Source organism: Jaculus jaculus, chromosome 13, assembly GCF_020740685.1.
Source record: "Jaculus jaculus isolate mJacJac1 chromosome 13, mJacJac1.mat.Y.cur, whole genome shotgun sequence".
Classification (NCBI taxonomy): domain Eukaryota; kingdom Metazoa; phylum Chordata; class Mammalia; order Rodentia; family Dipodidae; genus Jaculus; species Jaculus jaculus.
Window position 1 is genome coordinate 15,273,265 of NC_059114.1, and position 14,087 is coordinate 15,287,351.

General features: G+C 45.5%; 1 protein-coding gene across 1 annotated transcript in view; it reads right to left on the reverse strand.

The window, feature by feature from the left end:
- Nucleotides 1-12,487, reverse strand: part of Rnf10 (ring finger protein 10) — a 38,837-nt gene extending 26,350 nt beyond the window's left edge. Inside the window, exon 1 of the mRNA XM_004664127.3 lies at nucleotides 11,856-12,487. Within this exon, the coding sequence (XP_004664184.2) occupies nucleotides 11,856-12,018 (163 nt within the window). The 5' untranslated portion in view covers nucleotides 12,019-12,487. The remainder of the gene's footprint in view (nucleotides 1-11,855) is intronic.
- Nucleotides 12,488-14,087: the final 1,600 nt, after the last annotated feature.

Here is a 14,087-nt window from a genome sequence, read left to right on the forward strand (position 1 = left end):
TCCTGTGAAGACTAAGGACCCAGGTTCGAGGCTCAATTCCCCAGGACCCATGTTATCCAGATCCACTAGGGGGCGCACACACGTCTGGAGTTTGTTTGCAGTGGCTGGAGGCCCTGGCGCACCCATTCTCTCTCCATATCTGACTCTTTGTCTGTCTGTCACTTTCAAATAAATAAATAAAAATTTTTTAAAAAATGTAAGTGTTTCTTGAGGGAACAAAAGGGAGGGGGGACTTAATAGGATGATATTGTATATATGTAAGTAGAACAGATTAATGGGGTGAAAAGGCCTAAATTAGTGAGCTTAGGGGAAGAGACCGAGTAAAGGAAAGGTGGAGGGAGGGCTAATCAATATCTAAGAGGAGGGCTGCAGAGATGGCTTAGCAGTTAAGGCTTCTGCCTGCAAAGCCAAAGGACCCAGGTTCAATTCCCCAGGACCACATGATCCGATGCACAAGGGGATACATGAATCTGGAGTTCATTTGCAGTGGCTGGAGGCCTTGGCGCACCCATTCTCATTCTGTCTCTCTGTCAAATAAAAATAACTACTTTTTTAAAAATTTTTTTGTTTATTTATTTATTTGAGAGCAACAGAGAGAGAGAAAGAGGCAGATAGAGAGAGAATGGACGTGTCAGGGCCTCCAGCCACTGCAAACGAACTCCAGATGCGTGCGCCCCCTTGTGCATCTGGCTAACGTGGGTCCTGGGGAATTGAGCCTCAAACCGGGGTCCTTTGGCTTCACAGGCAAGCACTTAACCACTAAGCCATCTCTCCAGCCCAAAATAACTATTTTTTTTTTTTTTTTAAATCTAAGAGGATATAAACAAGTCACATGGAAACCTACATTTTTGGACAATGGAACACTCAGGAGCCACTGATGGTAAGTAGGAAATTTTCAGTGCCAGGGATGGGATACCTTCCAATGAATTGTTGGCCAGGGAGGTCCCTGATGCCCCCAAAACATTACAGGCCATTGCCAAGGCCCTTGGTTTCCCACCAGGAATAGATGGTAAGACCCTACTGCTGAAGACTCCACATACTTGGACTGCAATGTCACTGAGCAATCCTGCTGGAGCTGAGCTGAAAACCTCCTCCATGTAGACCAGCTGAATGCTGTATGCAGTTCAGTGGGGGAGAGAGAAGTATCACCAGTGAAGATACCCAAGAGTGGACACTGCAAGCCTTACATTTGGCCAGCTAGGTCAAATGAGCCAACGGGTACAATAGTGGCATGTCAGTTATGGGGGAAACCAACCGCCCTCTAATTGGACTGGAGGCCCACTCCATGGGAGGGAATACATCCTTGACACTGAAAACCTACAACAAGGGGTAGTCATGAGCCCTAGGGTTGTAACATCTGCTGCTGTCTGGCTAAAAGTATATACTATGCTTATCAAACTGCCCAGTAAGCACTTCTCTTAATGTTCATACCCGTATATTAATGCTGATCTCACTTTTGGTTAGAGAACCTTCTCTTTTCAGATGTCAGAGACCTTGGGATGACTTAAAAGGCACCATGGGGCTGGAGAGATGGCTTAGTGGTTAAGTGCTTGCTTGCCTGTGAAACCTAAGGACCCCGGTTCATGGCTCGATTTCCCAGGACCCACATTAGCCAGATGCACAAGGGGGCACATGCATGTGGAGTTCGTTTGCAGTGTCTGGAGGCCCTGGCTCACCCATGTTCATTCCACCCTCCCACCGTTGCTGTCAAATAAGTAAAAATTAAAAAAAAAAAATTTTAAAAAGCACCATGGTGCTGGCAAGAAGTGACAGGGGAGTGCTCAGCACCGAAATATCTCAATCACACCTTCCAAGGCTCAGGATCCATTGCAGAAGAGGTGGTGGAAAAAATATAAGAGCCAAAGGAAGGGTAGGACTCCTTACAAAAAACATGCTCCTCCAGACAGAAAATGGCCTGGATATCCATGACCTCACAGTGCCTGACACTACCTACACAAGACCATCATAATAGGAGGAAAAGATCATGACATCAAAATAAAAGAGAATGATTGAGAAGGGGAAGAGATATGATGGAGAGTGGAGTTTCAAAGGGGAAGTGGGGGGAGGGAGGGAACTACCATGGGATATTGTTTACAATTATGGAAGTTGTCAATTAAAAAAATTAAAATAAAAAGAATCCTATTTGAGAGAAACAGAGGGGTAGAGAGAGTGTAAATGGGCACGCCAGGGGCTCTAGCCACTGCAAATGAATTCCAGATGCATGAGCCACCTTAGGCATCTGGCTATATGTGTATATGTGGCTTCTAGGCAATCAAACCTGAGTCCTTTGGCTTCGCAAGCAAGCACCTTAACCCCTAAGCCATCTCTCCAGATCTTTTTCTTTTGAGACATGATCTCACTATGTACGTCAGGCTGGCCTAGAACTCATCATTCACCTCAGCCCCGAGTGCTTGGATCACAGTCATATCCCATTATACCCTGCTTAATTTTCTTTGTATACATTTACCATACATCTTGTGCAAAATGGCAAGCATACAACTTATTCTTTTATGTGTTACTCCAAAAGCATTTTAGATTTATTTATTTGAGAAAGAGAGTGACAGAACGGGCATGCCCCTCAGTCTGGGCTAGAGGGAGACCCTACCTTAAACAAACAACCAAACACAGCTGCTTGTAACCTCAGCACCAGAGAAGTAGAGACAGATCTCTGGCTCACTGGCCAGTCAATCTATCCTGAGTCGCATGCCATCCAGAGAACCCTGTATTAAAAAAGATCAATGACACATGAGGTTGCCCTCTGGCCTCCACAAATGTGCATCTGCACACACCAACGCACAAAATGAGGAAGGAAATATATACCCCAAACCTCATTATCTGAGACTAATTACTGGAAAGAGAAAGAGAGCAAGCATGCACACCAGGACCTCTAGCCACTGCAAATGAACTCCAGATGCATGTGCCACCATATGCAGCTGGCTTTCATGGGTTTTCGGGAATTGAACCTGGATCCTTAAGCTTTGCCAGCAAGCACCTTAATTGCTAAGCCATCTTTCCAGCCCTGGATTTGACTTGTAACTGCTGCTTTCAAGAGAAGTTCCTCTCTTGTGCCCAGAATGCATAAGTCTCTGAGTTCAGTCTCCAAACTCTACACTGCAAACTCTGTTTACATCTTAACTTCTTACCACACCCAAGGAAATCGTTTCATAATGCTTACAATGTATTCTCTGATGGAGTGTGAACTGCTCCTTTCTTTTTTTTCCTTTGGTTTTTCAAGGTAGGGTCTTGCTCTAGCTCAGGCTGACCAGGAACTCACTATGTACTCCCCGAGTGGCCTCCAACTCACAGCAATCCTCCTACCACTGCTTACCGAGTGCTGGGATCAAAGGCCTGCACCACCATGCTTGAACTGCTCATTTCTAAATCAGGTTACAACAATAAAGACTCAATTTTAGGTGCTAAATTCACCTCCCTTTTCCATCTTCCATGTACCAAAGAGTCAGACCTCTCATGACAGACTGGCTCTTATCTCTAAGCACAGGCAACAGGTAGCTAAAGACAACGTGCGACCTGTCTGGACCGCAGAGATAAAATTCAGAGTGCTACTTTTGAGATATTCTGTAACTACTCTATTTCAGGATAAAGATGTGAATAACTCAGAGGTAAAAAACAGTCCTCCTTGTTCAAAAGCAGTGAGAAGATCACTTTACATTTTGAAAAATAAAGTCAAGTTCCTGAAAACTTATTTGTAAGGTTTTTCTTCATTTTTATTCAGTTTTATGATAAAGTTTTAAACCTAAGAGTGGGGATTCTCAATCCCAGCTGGGCATTAGTTACTTCCAAATTTAAAAATTATTGCTGGGCATGGTGGCACACACATAGGATGTTAGTATTCACAAGGCTGAGGCATGAGGATGGAGAGCTCAAGGGAAGACTATCTACACTGTAAATTCAAGGCCAGCCTGAACTACACAAGACCTTATACTTGTCATTCATTCATAAATAAATAACAAGCTATGTCTAGTAGCACAGTCTTTTGATCCTAACTACTTGGGACACTACAGCTGAGAATTATAAATTACAGGCCTGCTTAGGCTTCAAGCTCTCAAAAAATAAAAAAATAAGCCAGGTATGGTGGTGCATGCTTTTAATCCCATTACTTGGGAGGCAGAGGTAGGATGATCACCATGAGTTCGAGGCCACCCTGAGACTACACAGTGAATTCCAGGTCAGCCTGGGCTAGAGTGAGATCCTACCTATTAAAAAAAAAAAAAAAAAAGTTTGCTGGATTGGAAAGATGGCTTAGCAGGTAAGGTGTTTGCCTGCAAAGCCAAAGGATCCTGGTTCAGTTCTCCAGGACCCACGTAAGCCAGATGCACAAGGGGGTGCATGCATCTGGAGTTCGTTTGCAATGGCTGGGGGCCCTGGCGTGCCCATTCACTCATTCATTCATTCTCTCTCTCTCTCAGATAAGTTTTTAAAAATAATAACTAAATAAAAATTTAAAAAGCAGGGGTAAGGAGTGTGCTAGAGAGATGGCTCAGTGGTTAAAGGCACTTGTTTTCAAAGCCTGACTACCTGGGTTCAATTCCCCAGTACCCACATAAAGCCAAATGCACCATGTGGCACATCTGCTGGGGTTGGTTTGCAGTGACAGGAGACCTTGGCACACCCATTCTGTCTACTCCCTGCTTGCAAAATAAAAATTTTAACTTATTTGAGAGAAACAAAGAGGCAGATATAGAATGTGTACACCAGGGCCACTAGCTGCTGCAAACAAACTCCAGATATATGTGCCACCCTGTGCATCTGGCTTATATGGATGATGGGGAACTGAACCTGGGTCCTCTGGCTTTGCACACACATGTACATATATACACACTTTGGGGGGGGGGGGTTCGAGGTAGGGTTTCACACTAGCCTGGGCTGACCTGGAACTCACTATGCAGTCTCAGGATGGCCTTGAACTCACAGTGAGCCTCCTACCTCTGTCTCTGGGAGTGCTGGGATTACAGGCGTACACCCCAACACCCGGCTCTCCATTCTTAAATATTTTTAAAACAATAAACAGAATGGTTAGGGCTAGAAGTGGGGCTCAGTTGGCAGAATGCTTTCCTAGCATGCACAAAGCTCCCAGGTTCAATCCCCAGCGCCACCTAAAACACACACCTGCAAAATGCCATCACTTTAGGAGGTAGAAGCAGTTAAGGTTACTGAGTTAGAAGCCAGCCTGGGTGACAGCAGATTCAAAGCCAGTCCAGAGCTACAGAGTGAGACCCTATCTCAAAATAAGATACAAGACAAAACAAAACAAAAACACTGCCAGGAAAAGGCCACACCCTTTTTGATTTTTAAAAAATGTCCTCAGGAGGAAATTCTGATGCACAGCCAGAGCTGAGAACTGCCAAGAGCTCCACTCAAGATGCAATCCAAAACCAACAAGACCATTAGTTAAATGGCTCAAATCCAAAATGCAGGCTCTCAGTCAACAAAAACCTAGAAACTTCAGTGTCTTAGCTGTTCCACATTTCCCAAAAGAAGAGTCTCTGCCAAGTAACAGCAAACTACCTCCATCTCTCCCTGGCTTACTAAATTAAAGGCCACAAAAGTTTTTCCTAAGTAAGTCATTACACATCATCACCATTTCTAGGTCTAGTTGTGACAGGTGGCCAAGTCTAGGTCGGAACACCAGCCAGCAAGCTTCTGCTGACTCATGCTGCAATCACAAACAGGTTGCTTAAATCATCCCCAATGGTTGACAAAACGCCTCCACAACACCATCATGTCCTCAGTGCACAGTCAACTGACAACAAACTGAATCCAGATCAAACTAAGAATTCTGAATGATAACAGAGGAATGCTGCTAAGTAAATTTACAAAGTATGTCTACAAATGCCACCTAAGACTTCATAAGACTTGAAGTCACTAACACCTAAGTCTTCTTATCTGTACAATAGTTCTAACAGTGTACGCTGCTTCTTCTATAAATACGACAATAATGGGCTGGAGAGGTGGCTCAGCAGTCGAAGATGCTTGCTTGCAAAGCTAGCCAGGCCAGGTTTAATTTCCCAGCATCCACATAAAGCCAGATGCACAAAGTGACGCATGCAGCTGCAGTTTATTTGCAGTGTCAAGAAATGTGGAGAGATGGCCCAGTGGTTAAAGACGCTTGCAAAGCCTGATGGCATGGCCATACTCACAACTCTCTTTGTAAATAAAATATTTTAGAAAGTAAAAAACAAAATAAATAAATAAAACACTAGAGCTGGCATGGTGGCACACACCTTTAATCTCTGCACTTCGGAGGCGGAGGTTGGAGGATCACTGTTGAGTTTGAGGCCAGCCTGAAACTACACAGTGAATTCTAGACAGCCTGAGCTAGAGTGAGACCCTACCTCAGAAAAAGGAAAAAATGTACTATAGTAGTATCTACACAGTTGGCATGGAAGTTGGTATGAGGGGCTTCTTACTAACAAATGCAACCTTTTTTTGTTTGTTTGTTTGTTTTTCAAGGTAGGGTCGCACTGTAGCCCTAGCTGACCTGGAATTCACTCTGTAGTCTCAGGGTGGCTTTGAACTCACGGTGTTTCCTCCTACCTTGGCTGGGATTCAAGGCGTGCGCCACCATGCTCAGCACACCTACTAGACTTCCAACATGTTGAGCCATAGACTCTAGTTCATAGACCCTGAGATTCTTGAAACTTCTCTAAGTGGTTTTATGAAGGTTTCAAATCACATCAGTGTTCAAATCCATTAAAACCTCCAGTTCAAGTCAGGTGTTGATCCCAGAACTCGGAAATCAGAGGCAGAAGGATCACCCTGAGTCTGAGGCCACATTGAGACTACATAGTGAATTCCAGTTCAGCCTGAGCTAGAGTGAGACCCTACCTCAGGGGAAAAAAAAACAAAAAAAAAAAACCAACCAACTCCAGGTCCATTCACAGTTCAGTAATACTCTTCAAGGCATATCATCTAGTAACCTAGTTTAATACTGGAATAACAGGAAGTGTCAGGACAGCACTTCACACCAAACTCAAAATAAGAGCTTCGTAATACCTGACCTTCCCTTAACCTCCACATCAGTAGCTTCAGCCAGACAAGAGAGCCTGGTTCAGGGCCAGAGTCTACTGTCTGCCTATAAAGTACCTGGCCTCTCCTGCTTCTTTTTACTTTCTATGTTCTTTCCTTGATGTCCCAACTCCCGAAACTACTCTCTCCTTTGGGCTATATTGCTGGGATAGGCACCACTGAATTGTTCTAAGAACAGCATCTCAAAGCTGTAGAAATATAAGAATATTCTCTCTTTCTATATGCCTCTCTCTCTCAAATAAATAAGTTTTTAAAAAGGGGGGAGCTGGAGAGATGGTTTAGTGGTTAAGGTGCTTGCTTGTGAAGCATAATAAACAGGTTCAATTCCCCAGGACCCAAATAAATCAGATGCACAAGGTATCACATGCATCCGGAGTTCATTTGCAATGGGTAGAAGGCCCTGGAGCACCCTTTCTCTTTCTCTCTCCCTTTCTCAAGTAAATAAAATATTTCTAAAAAGAATAAAAGGAATGTTCTAGACCGGGCATGGTAACATTCGCTTTCAGTCCCAGCACTCAGGAAGAAGTAGGAGGATCACTGAGTTCGAGGCCAGCCTGGGACTACATAGTGACTTCCAGGTCAGCCTGAGCTGGTGAGACTACCTTGAAAACCCCTGAAAAAAATAAGAATGTTCTATAAATATGAGAAGCAATTAAACAAGGCCAAAGCTGTGGCCAAAAAGATCAGGAATCTCTTGGTAGTCAAATTTCCCTACTATAGTATGTAAATGAAGGACAAATTTAAGCTAATCACAGGAACAACACATTGAGTACACACAATTAGGTAGAAAGTAAGTGATGGGGGAGGGGCTGGAGCAGTGGCTTAGTGTACAAGGCACTTGCCAGCAAAGCCCAAGGACCCAGGTGTGATTCCCCAGGACCCACCTAAGCCAGATGCACATCACTCCAGCCCCAAATGATTTTTTCTTACTTGGAATAAGAAAGGAAAAGAAAGCCAGGCATGGTGGCACATGCCTTTAATCCCAGCACTCAGGAGGCAGAGGTAGGAGGATTGTTGTGAGTTCGAGGCCACCCTGAGATGACATAGTGAATTCCAGGTCAGCCTGAGCTAGAGTGAGACCCTACCTCAGAAAAAAAAAAAAACGCCAAGTGTAAGGGCCCGCTTCCATAATCCCAGCACTTGAGAAGTGAGGGCAGACGGATCAGGAATTCAAGGCCAGTCTTGACTACATAGCAAATATTAGGCCACCTTTAGATACATGAACCCCTGTGTCAAAGACAACAAATTAGGCATGGTGCCCCACTCTCATAATCTCAACAGATAGAAGACTGAGTACAGATGTGAGCCAATTTGAGCTAGATGACAACCCTGCCTCAAAAAAAAAAAAAAAAAAAAAATAGCCAGACGTGGTGGCACATGCCTTTAATCCCAGCACTCAGGAGACAGAGGAAGGAGGATTGCCATGAGTTGGAGGCCACCCTAAGACTACATAGTGAATTCTAGGTCAGCTCGGACTAGAGCGAGACCCTACCTCAAAAAAAAAAAAAAAAAATTTTAAAAAGCCTGCCAGCCAGAGTTCAATTCCCTACTACCCATGTAAAACCAAAGTGGCATAGGCATTTAAGGTTTGTTTGCAGCAGCAAGAGGCCCTGGAGTACCCACTCTATCTTTCTCGCTCTTCCTCCCTCTCTCTCAAATAAATAAAACATTTTCAACTAAAAAAGCCAGGCGTTGGGGGCTGAAGAAATGGTTTAGTGGTTAAGGTACTTGCCTGAAAAGCCAAAGGACCTAGGTTCGATTTCCCAGGACCCACATAAGCCAGATGCTCAAGATGGCACATGCATCTGGAGTTTGCATGCAGTGGCAAGAGGCCCTGGCACACTCATCCTCCCTCCCTCCGTCCTTGCTTTTCTCTCTCCTCACTCTCTCAAATAAATAAAAAATAATATTTTAGAGAGGCGGGCATGGTGGCACATGCCTCTAATCTCAGCACTTGAGAGGCAGAGGTGGTAGGATCACCACAAGTTTGAGGCCACCCTAAGACTACATAGTGAATTCCAGGTCAGCCTGGGCTACGGTGAAATCCTACCTCGAACAACAACAACAAAAAAAAAAAAACCTAGAAAGCCAGGCATGGTGGTTCAGGCCTTTAATCACAGCACTCAAGAAGGCAGAGGTAGGAGAACTGTCTTGAATTCAAAGCCACCTGAGACTACATAGTGAATTCTAGGTCAACCTGGGCTAGAGTGAGACCCTACCTTGAAAACCAAAAGAAAAAAATAAAACCAGAATGAGACAGGTGTAGTGGCACATGACTTTAATCCCAACACTCAGGAGACAAAGGTAGGAAGAGCACTCAGATTTCCAGGCCAGCCTGGGACTACAGAAATGAATTCCATGTCAGCCTGACCTAGAGACCCTACCTGGGGGGAGAATTTGCTGGATGGCATGATGGCACACACATACTTAATCCCAGCACAGGTGAGTCAGAAGTAGGATCATTGAGCTCAAAGCCACCCTAAGACTACATAGTGAATTATAGGTTGGCCTAGGCTAGACTGAGACATTATTTCAAGCCCCCATACACAAAATTAGAATAAACTGAACTAATAGTAATTACTTCAGGAGCCAGGTGTGGTGTTGCACACCTTTAATCCCAGCACTTGGGAGGCAGAGGTAGGAGGATCACCATGGGTTCGAGGCCATCTTGAGACTACATAGTGAATTCCAGGTAAGCCTGATCTAGAGTGAGACCCTACATCAAAAAATAAAAAAAATAAAAAACTGACTTTATACAATTCCATTTGAAATGTTAATAATAACAATTATTTGCTTTGGTCAAACGACAACAGATTTCGTTACCCACTGTTGGTTAATTAATTGCATTCATTCAGCAACTGATGTCAAAGTCAAGGACACAGTAATGCCTCAGCTTTCTGTTGTTCTGTTTGGTTGTCACATGCTTTCACCTACTGCTTACTAGGCAATAATAAAGCATTTACTGCTGCTGACTCATGAATGTAAGTCAGTGGCTTAAAGAAGAGTGCTAGAAAAACTTGAGAATTCTTAGAAAACCAAATCTTTAACATTACACCTCTAAATAGGGTGCAATATTAGTCATTATCAATTACATTGAGAAATTACTCAAGAACACACTAAACCAATTCCAACACCACCCAAGAGGACTTGCTGCTGTTTATCTTTAAAAGCGTCTATAAAGCTACACATGTACAAAACTTCAAAACAAGCTTATATAAATCCTGACCTGGCCTGAGTTAACACCAATTCCCGCTTAGGTATTTAAAACATTCTTTTATCATGGAGACAACTTATTCCACCTGAGTTCCACAAGCAATCTCTACAGGTTCTCAGATACACCTGGTTAACAAGTTTGCTATACCAGCAGTTAAAGCCCTGAATTAAAGTCAGTAAGCTTTATAAATTAAGTTAGCCTTAACAGTTCTTTAATCCCAATTAAAAAAATTATTTGAGAGAGAGGGAACGGGCCCTCCAGGACCTCTAGCTGTGGCACACGAACTCCGGATGCATGCGCCACTTTGTGCATCTGGCTTTATGTGGGTACTGGGGAATTGAACCTGGGTGGTTAGGCAGTGCAGGCCAAGTGCCTTAACTGTTTAGGCATCTGTCAAGCCCTGTAAATTGTTTGATGTTTTATGTTTTATATTCAGAGACTCCAATTATTTTCCCCTCTGCCACCCATCTCCCCCTCACAAATAGGGCCTATTATGGATAACATAAATGAAACTACAATAGACTAGCATACAGCTACGAAATAAAACGGGAGAACGCTAGACCCAGAGCTGGCTATTTCCTGACAACCCACAGCTCACAGTCTGTGCATTCTTGGAACAATTCCACCTTGCTAGACAAGCTCAGTGATTGGAGTAGTGATAAGAGATAAAGCCTGGCCCAGTACTTTGTCAATAAATGACAGCTATTATATGTCATAGGGCAATACTGAGAAGAAGCATGACTACAGAAATGACATCTTCCCTGTGAAAAACAGTAACTACAGCCTAACAGAAAAAAAGAGGCATACAGCCAGGCATGGTGGTGCATACCTTTAATCCCAGCACTCTGGAAGCAAAGGTAGGAAGACTGCTGTGAGTTCGAGTCAGGCTGGGCTAGAGGGAGACCCTACTTCGATAGAAAAGAGAAGGGAGAGGGGTTGTTTTTGATGTTTGGTAACTGTCAGGGACTCTGCACTTGGTTCGTTTATTTAATATTCCATTAGTTCCACCTTTGCAATTAAGGAAACAAACAACATTTAGATCTAAAAATAAAGAACCCAGAGTCTGCCCTTTCTAGTACATAGCAATGAATCGTTCAGAAATGATTCCTCTCGCCAAATGAAGAACAGATTTGGAACCAGATTAAGTAAGAGATTTGAGTTAGTAAATCCCTTGGGCCTCATCCTCTCTCGTTTAATCTTGAACACTACCCCAGTGCTAATTCAACATCAAAAGACAGAACAAAACTTAGTGGTTTTTACAGCGTGGCGTGATGACTCAGACGAACCGGGTCATGGTTACATACTACTCGGATAACCTTACCCCTATCCGAACCTCAAGTTCTTCACCTGCAATACGGGGGGGGGGGGGGGACTGAATGAACACAGCACCTTGCTTTCACCAGCGGTTTTGAGTCTTAATGCTAAGATCGAAGTAAGCAAAACCAAGCAGCGCGGTGGCCATCAGTATTCATGGGAGGGGGAAAGGGGACAATAGTGGACAGGGTTAAGTTTGTCCCGGAGTGACCCAGAGGACGGATGAGAAGCCCCAGCGCTCCCCCACCCCGCCCCGGGAAACGCGGGGCCCGCCTCTCACCGCTCTTGGGTTTAGACTCGCCGGCTGGCCCCGCCGAGGCGGAGCGGGGCGGCTGCTGCCCTTTGCTGCTGCCCGAAGAGGCGGAGGAGCTGCTGGAGCCGCTGTTCTTGTCCATGTCGGAGGCGGTGGTGGCGGCGGCGGCGTTCGGGGAGCTCTGCGGCATCAAAGGGGGCCTCGGCGGCTACGGCGGTCGGAGCGGAGCGGGCGCGGCGGGGACCCAGGCTCATGGCGTTCAGGGCCGGAGGGGGGCGGCGGCGGCGGCGGCAGAGGTTCTCGGCCTTCATGGCGACATTTTTTTTTTCCTTGTTTCCTTCCTTGGCTTCTCAAAAATAAAAATAAAAATAAATGGAAGGAGAAGCGGCAGATGGGGCTGTCGAGCCCAGAAGGCGGCGGTGACCGATGAGGAGGAACAGGCCCCGGGGCTCGGAGGTCCGGGCCGGGCCTGGCGGGGCGGAGGCTACGGGGGAAAGCGAGGGAGGGTACGCGAGCCCCGCCGGCCGGCCGGACACGCTCTCCCGCCGCGGGGCGGAGAGACGGCTGGCTGTCTCGGTGTCGGGGGACCGATGCCTCCGACACAGCCACCGACACTCGCCTCCAGGCCGAGGCCGAGCAGCTGCTCCCGGAATGGCGACGAGTCGCCAAACAGCATCTCGAAGAACCCGGATGGAGTATATATATGGTCAAGAGGGAGAGTGAAGCATTCTGGGAAGTGTAGTTCTGCTGTACATCCGGGTCTAGTAATGTCCCTTGGCTCCTGTCTCTGTGTCTGTCTCTCCTCTTCCCTGTCTCCTCCCTTCCTTCTTCCCCTCTCCCTCACCCCCCATCTCTCTCTGTCCTGAGAGTGCGGAGAAGGGGATTGTTGTAGGACTTGTAGTTCTTACGGAGAACCACAAGTATCTTTTTATTTTATTTCCCCTAAGTACGATCTCACCCTTAACGCCAGAGTGGTGGAGCACACCTCACTTGTATTCCAAGCACTTGGGAGGCAGAGGTAGGAGGATCGCAGTAAATTCGAGGCCAAGCTAAGACTACAGAGTGAATCAGCCTGGACTAGAGCAAGACCCTACCTCGAAAAAAAGAAAAAAATCACTCTAGCCCAGGCTGACCTGGTACTCACTTATGTAGCCCCAGGCTGGCCTCGAACCACCAAGGTCCTCCTACCTTTGCCTCCCAAATGCTGGGATTAAAGGCATGCACCACTACACCAGGTTTTGTTTTTGTTTTTTTAAGTCACGGTCATGCTAAAGCCCAAACTGATGTTGAACTCCTGCAATCCTCCTACCTCACCCTCCCAAGGGTTGGGATCACAGGCCTGAGGCATGCGCCAGGCAAGACCAGGTGTTACACTAATGATACATGTAACAGTTAATAATATGCCAATAATAATGTAGCTATTGGAATACTTGTGAGAAACCATTGTGGACTGGTTGGATTTATATGGTTTTCTTGTTTTGATTTTTTGAGAAGGTGTCTTATGTAGCTAAGACTAGCTTCAAACTTACTATGTTGCAAAGGACGGCCTTGAACTCCTGGCCCTCCTGCCTCTCTCAACCTGATTTATATTGTGGGGGTGGGTAGTACGTGTGGTGTGGTAGGTGGTACCTGAATATATGCATGCTGATGCAGTACTCACTTGTGGCAGTTGTGGAGGAAAATATCACCCTCCTGGTGTTTCGTTGCAGTGGAATCTCTTACTGATTCTAGAGTTTGCTGTTCACAATCCCCAGTGATTCCCTAGTCTCTATTCCCCACAGGACCGGGGTTATAGACATGCATGACCATGTCCCGCTTTTTTTTTTTTAATACTTTTGTTCATTTTTTTATTTATTTATTTGAGAGTGACAGAGAGAAAGACAGATAGAGGGAGAGAGAGAGAATGGGCACGCCAGGGCTTCCAGCCACTGCAAACGAACTCCAGATGCATACGCCCCCTTGTGCATCTGGCTACCGTGGGACCTGGGGAATTGAGCCTCGAACCGGGGTCCTTAGGCTTCACAGGCAAGCGCTTAACTGCTAAGCCATCTCTCCAGCCCAAGCCATCTCTCCAGCCCTTGTTTTTTTGATGTAGAGTCTCACTCTAGCTCAGGCTGACCTGGGATTCACTATGTAGTCTCAGGGTGGCCTCAAACTCACGGCAATCCTCCTACCTCTGCCTCCAGAGTGCTGGGATTAAAGGCATGCACCACCATGCCCAGCTTACTTTTTTTTCTTTTTTGAGAACTTTAATACATG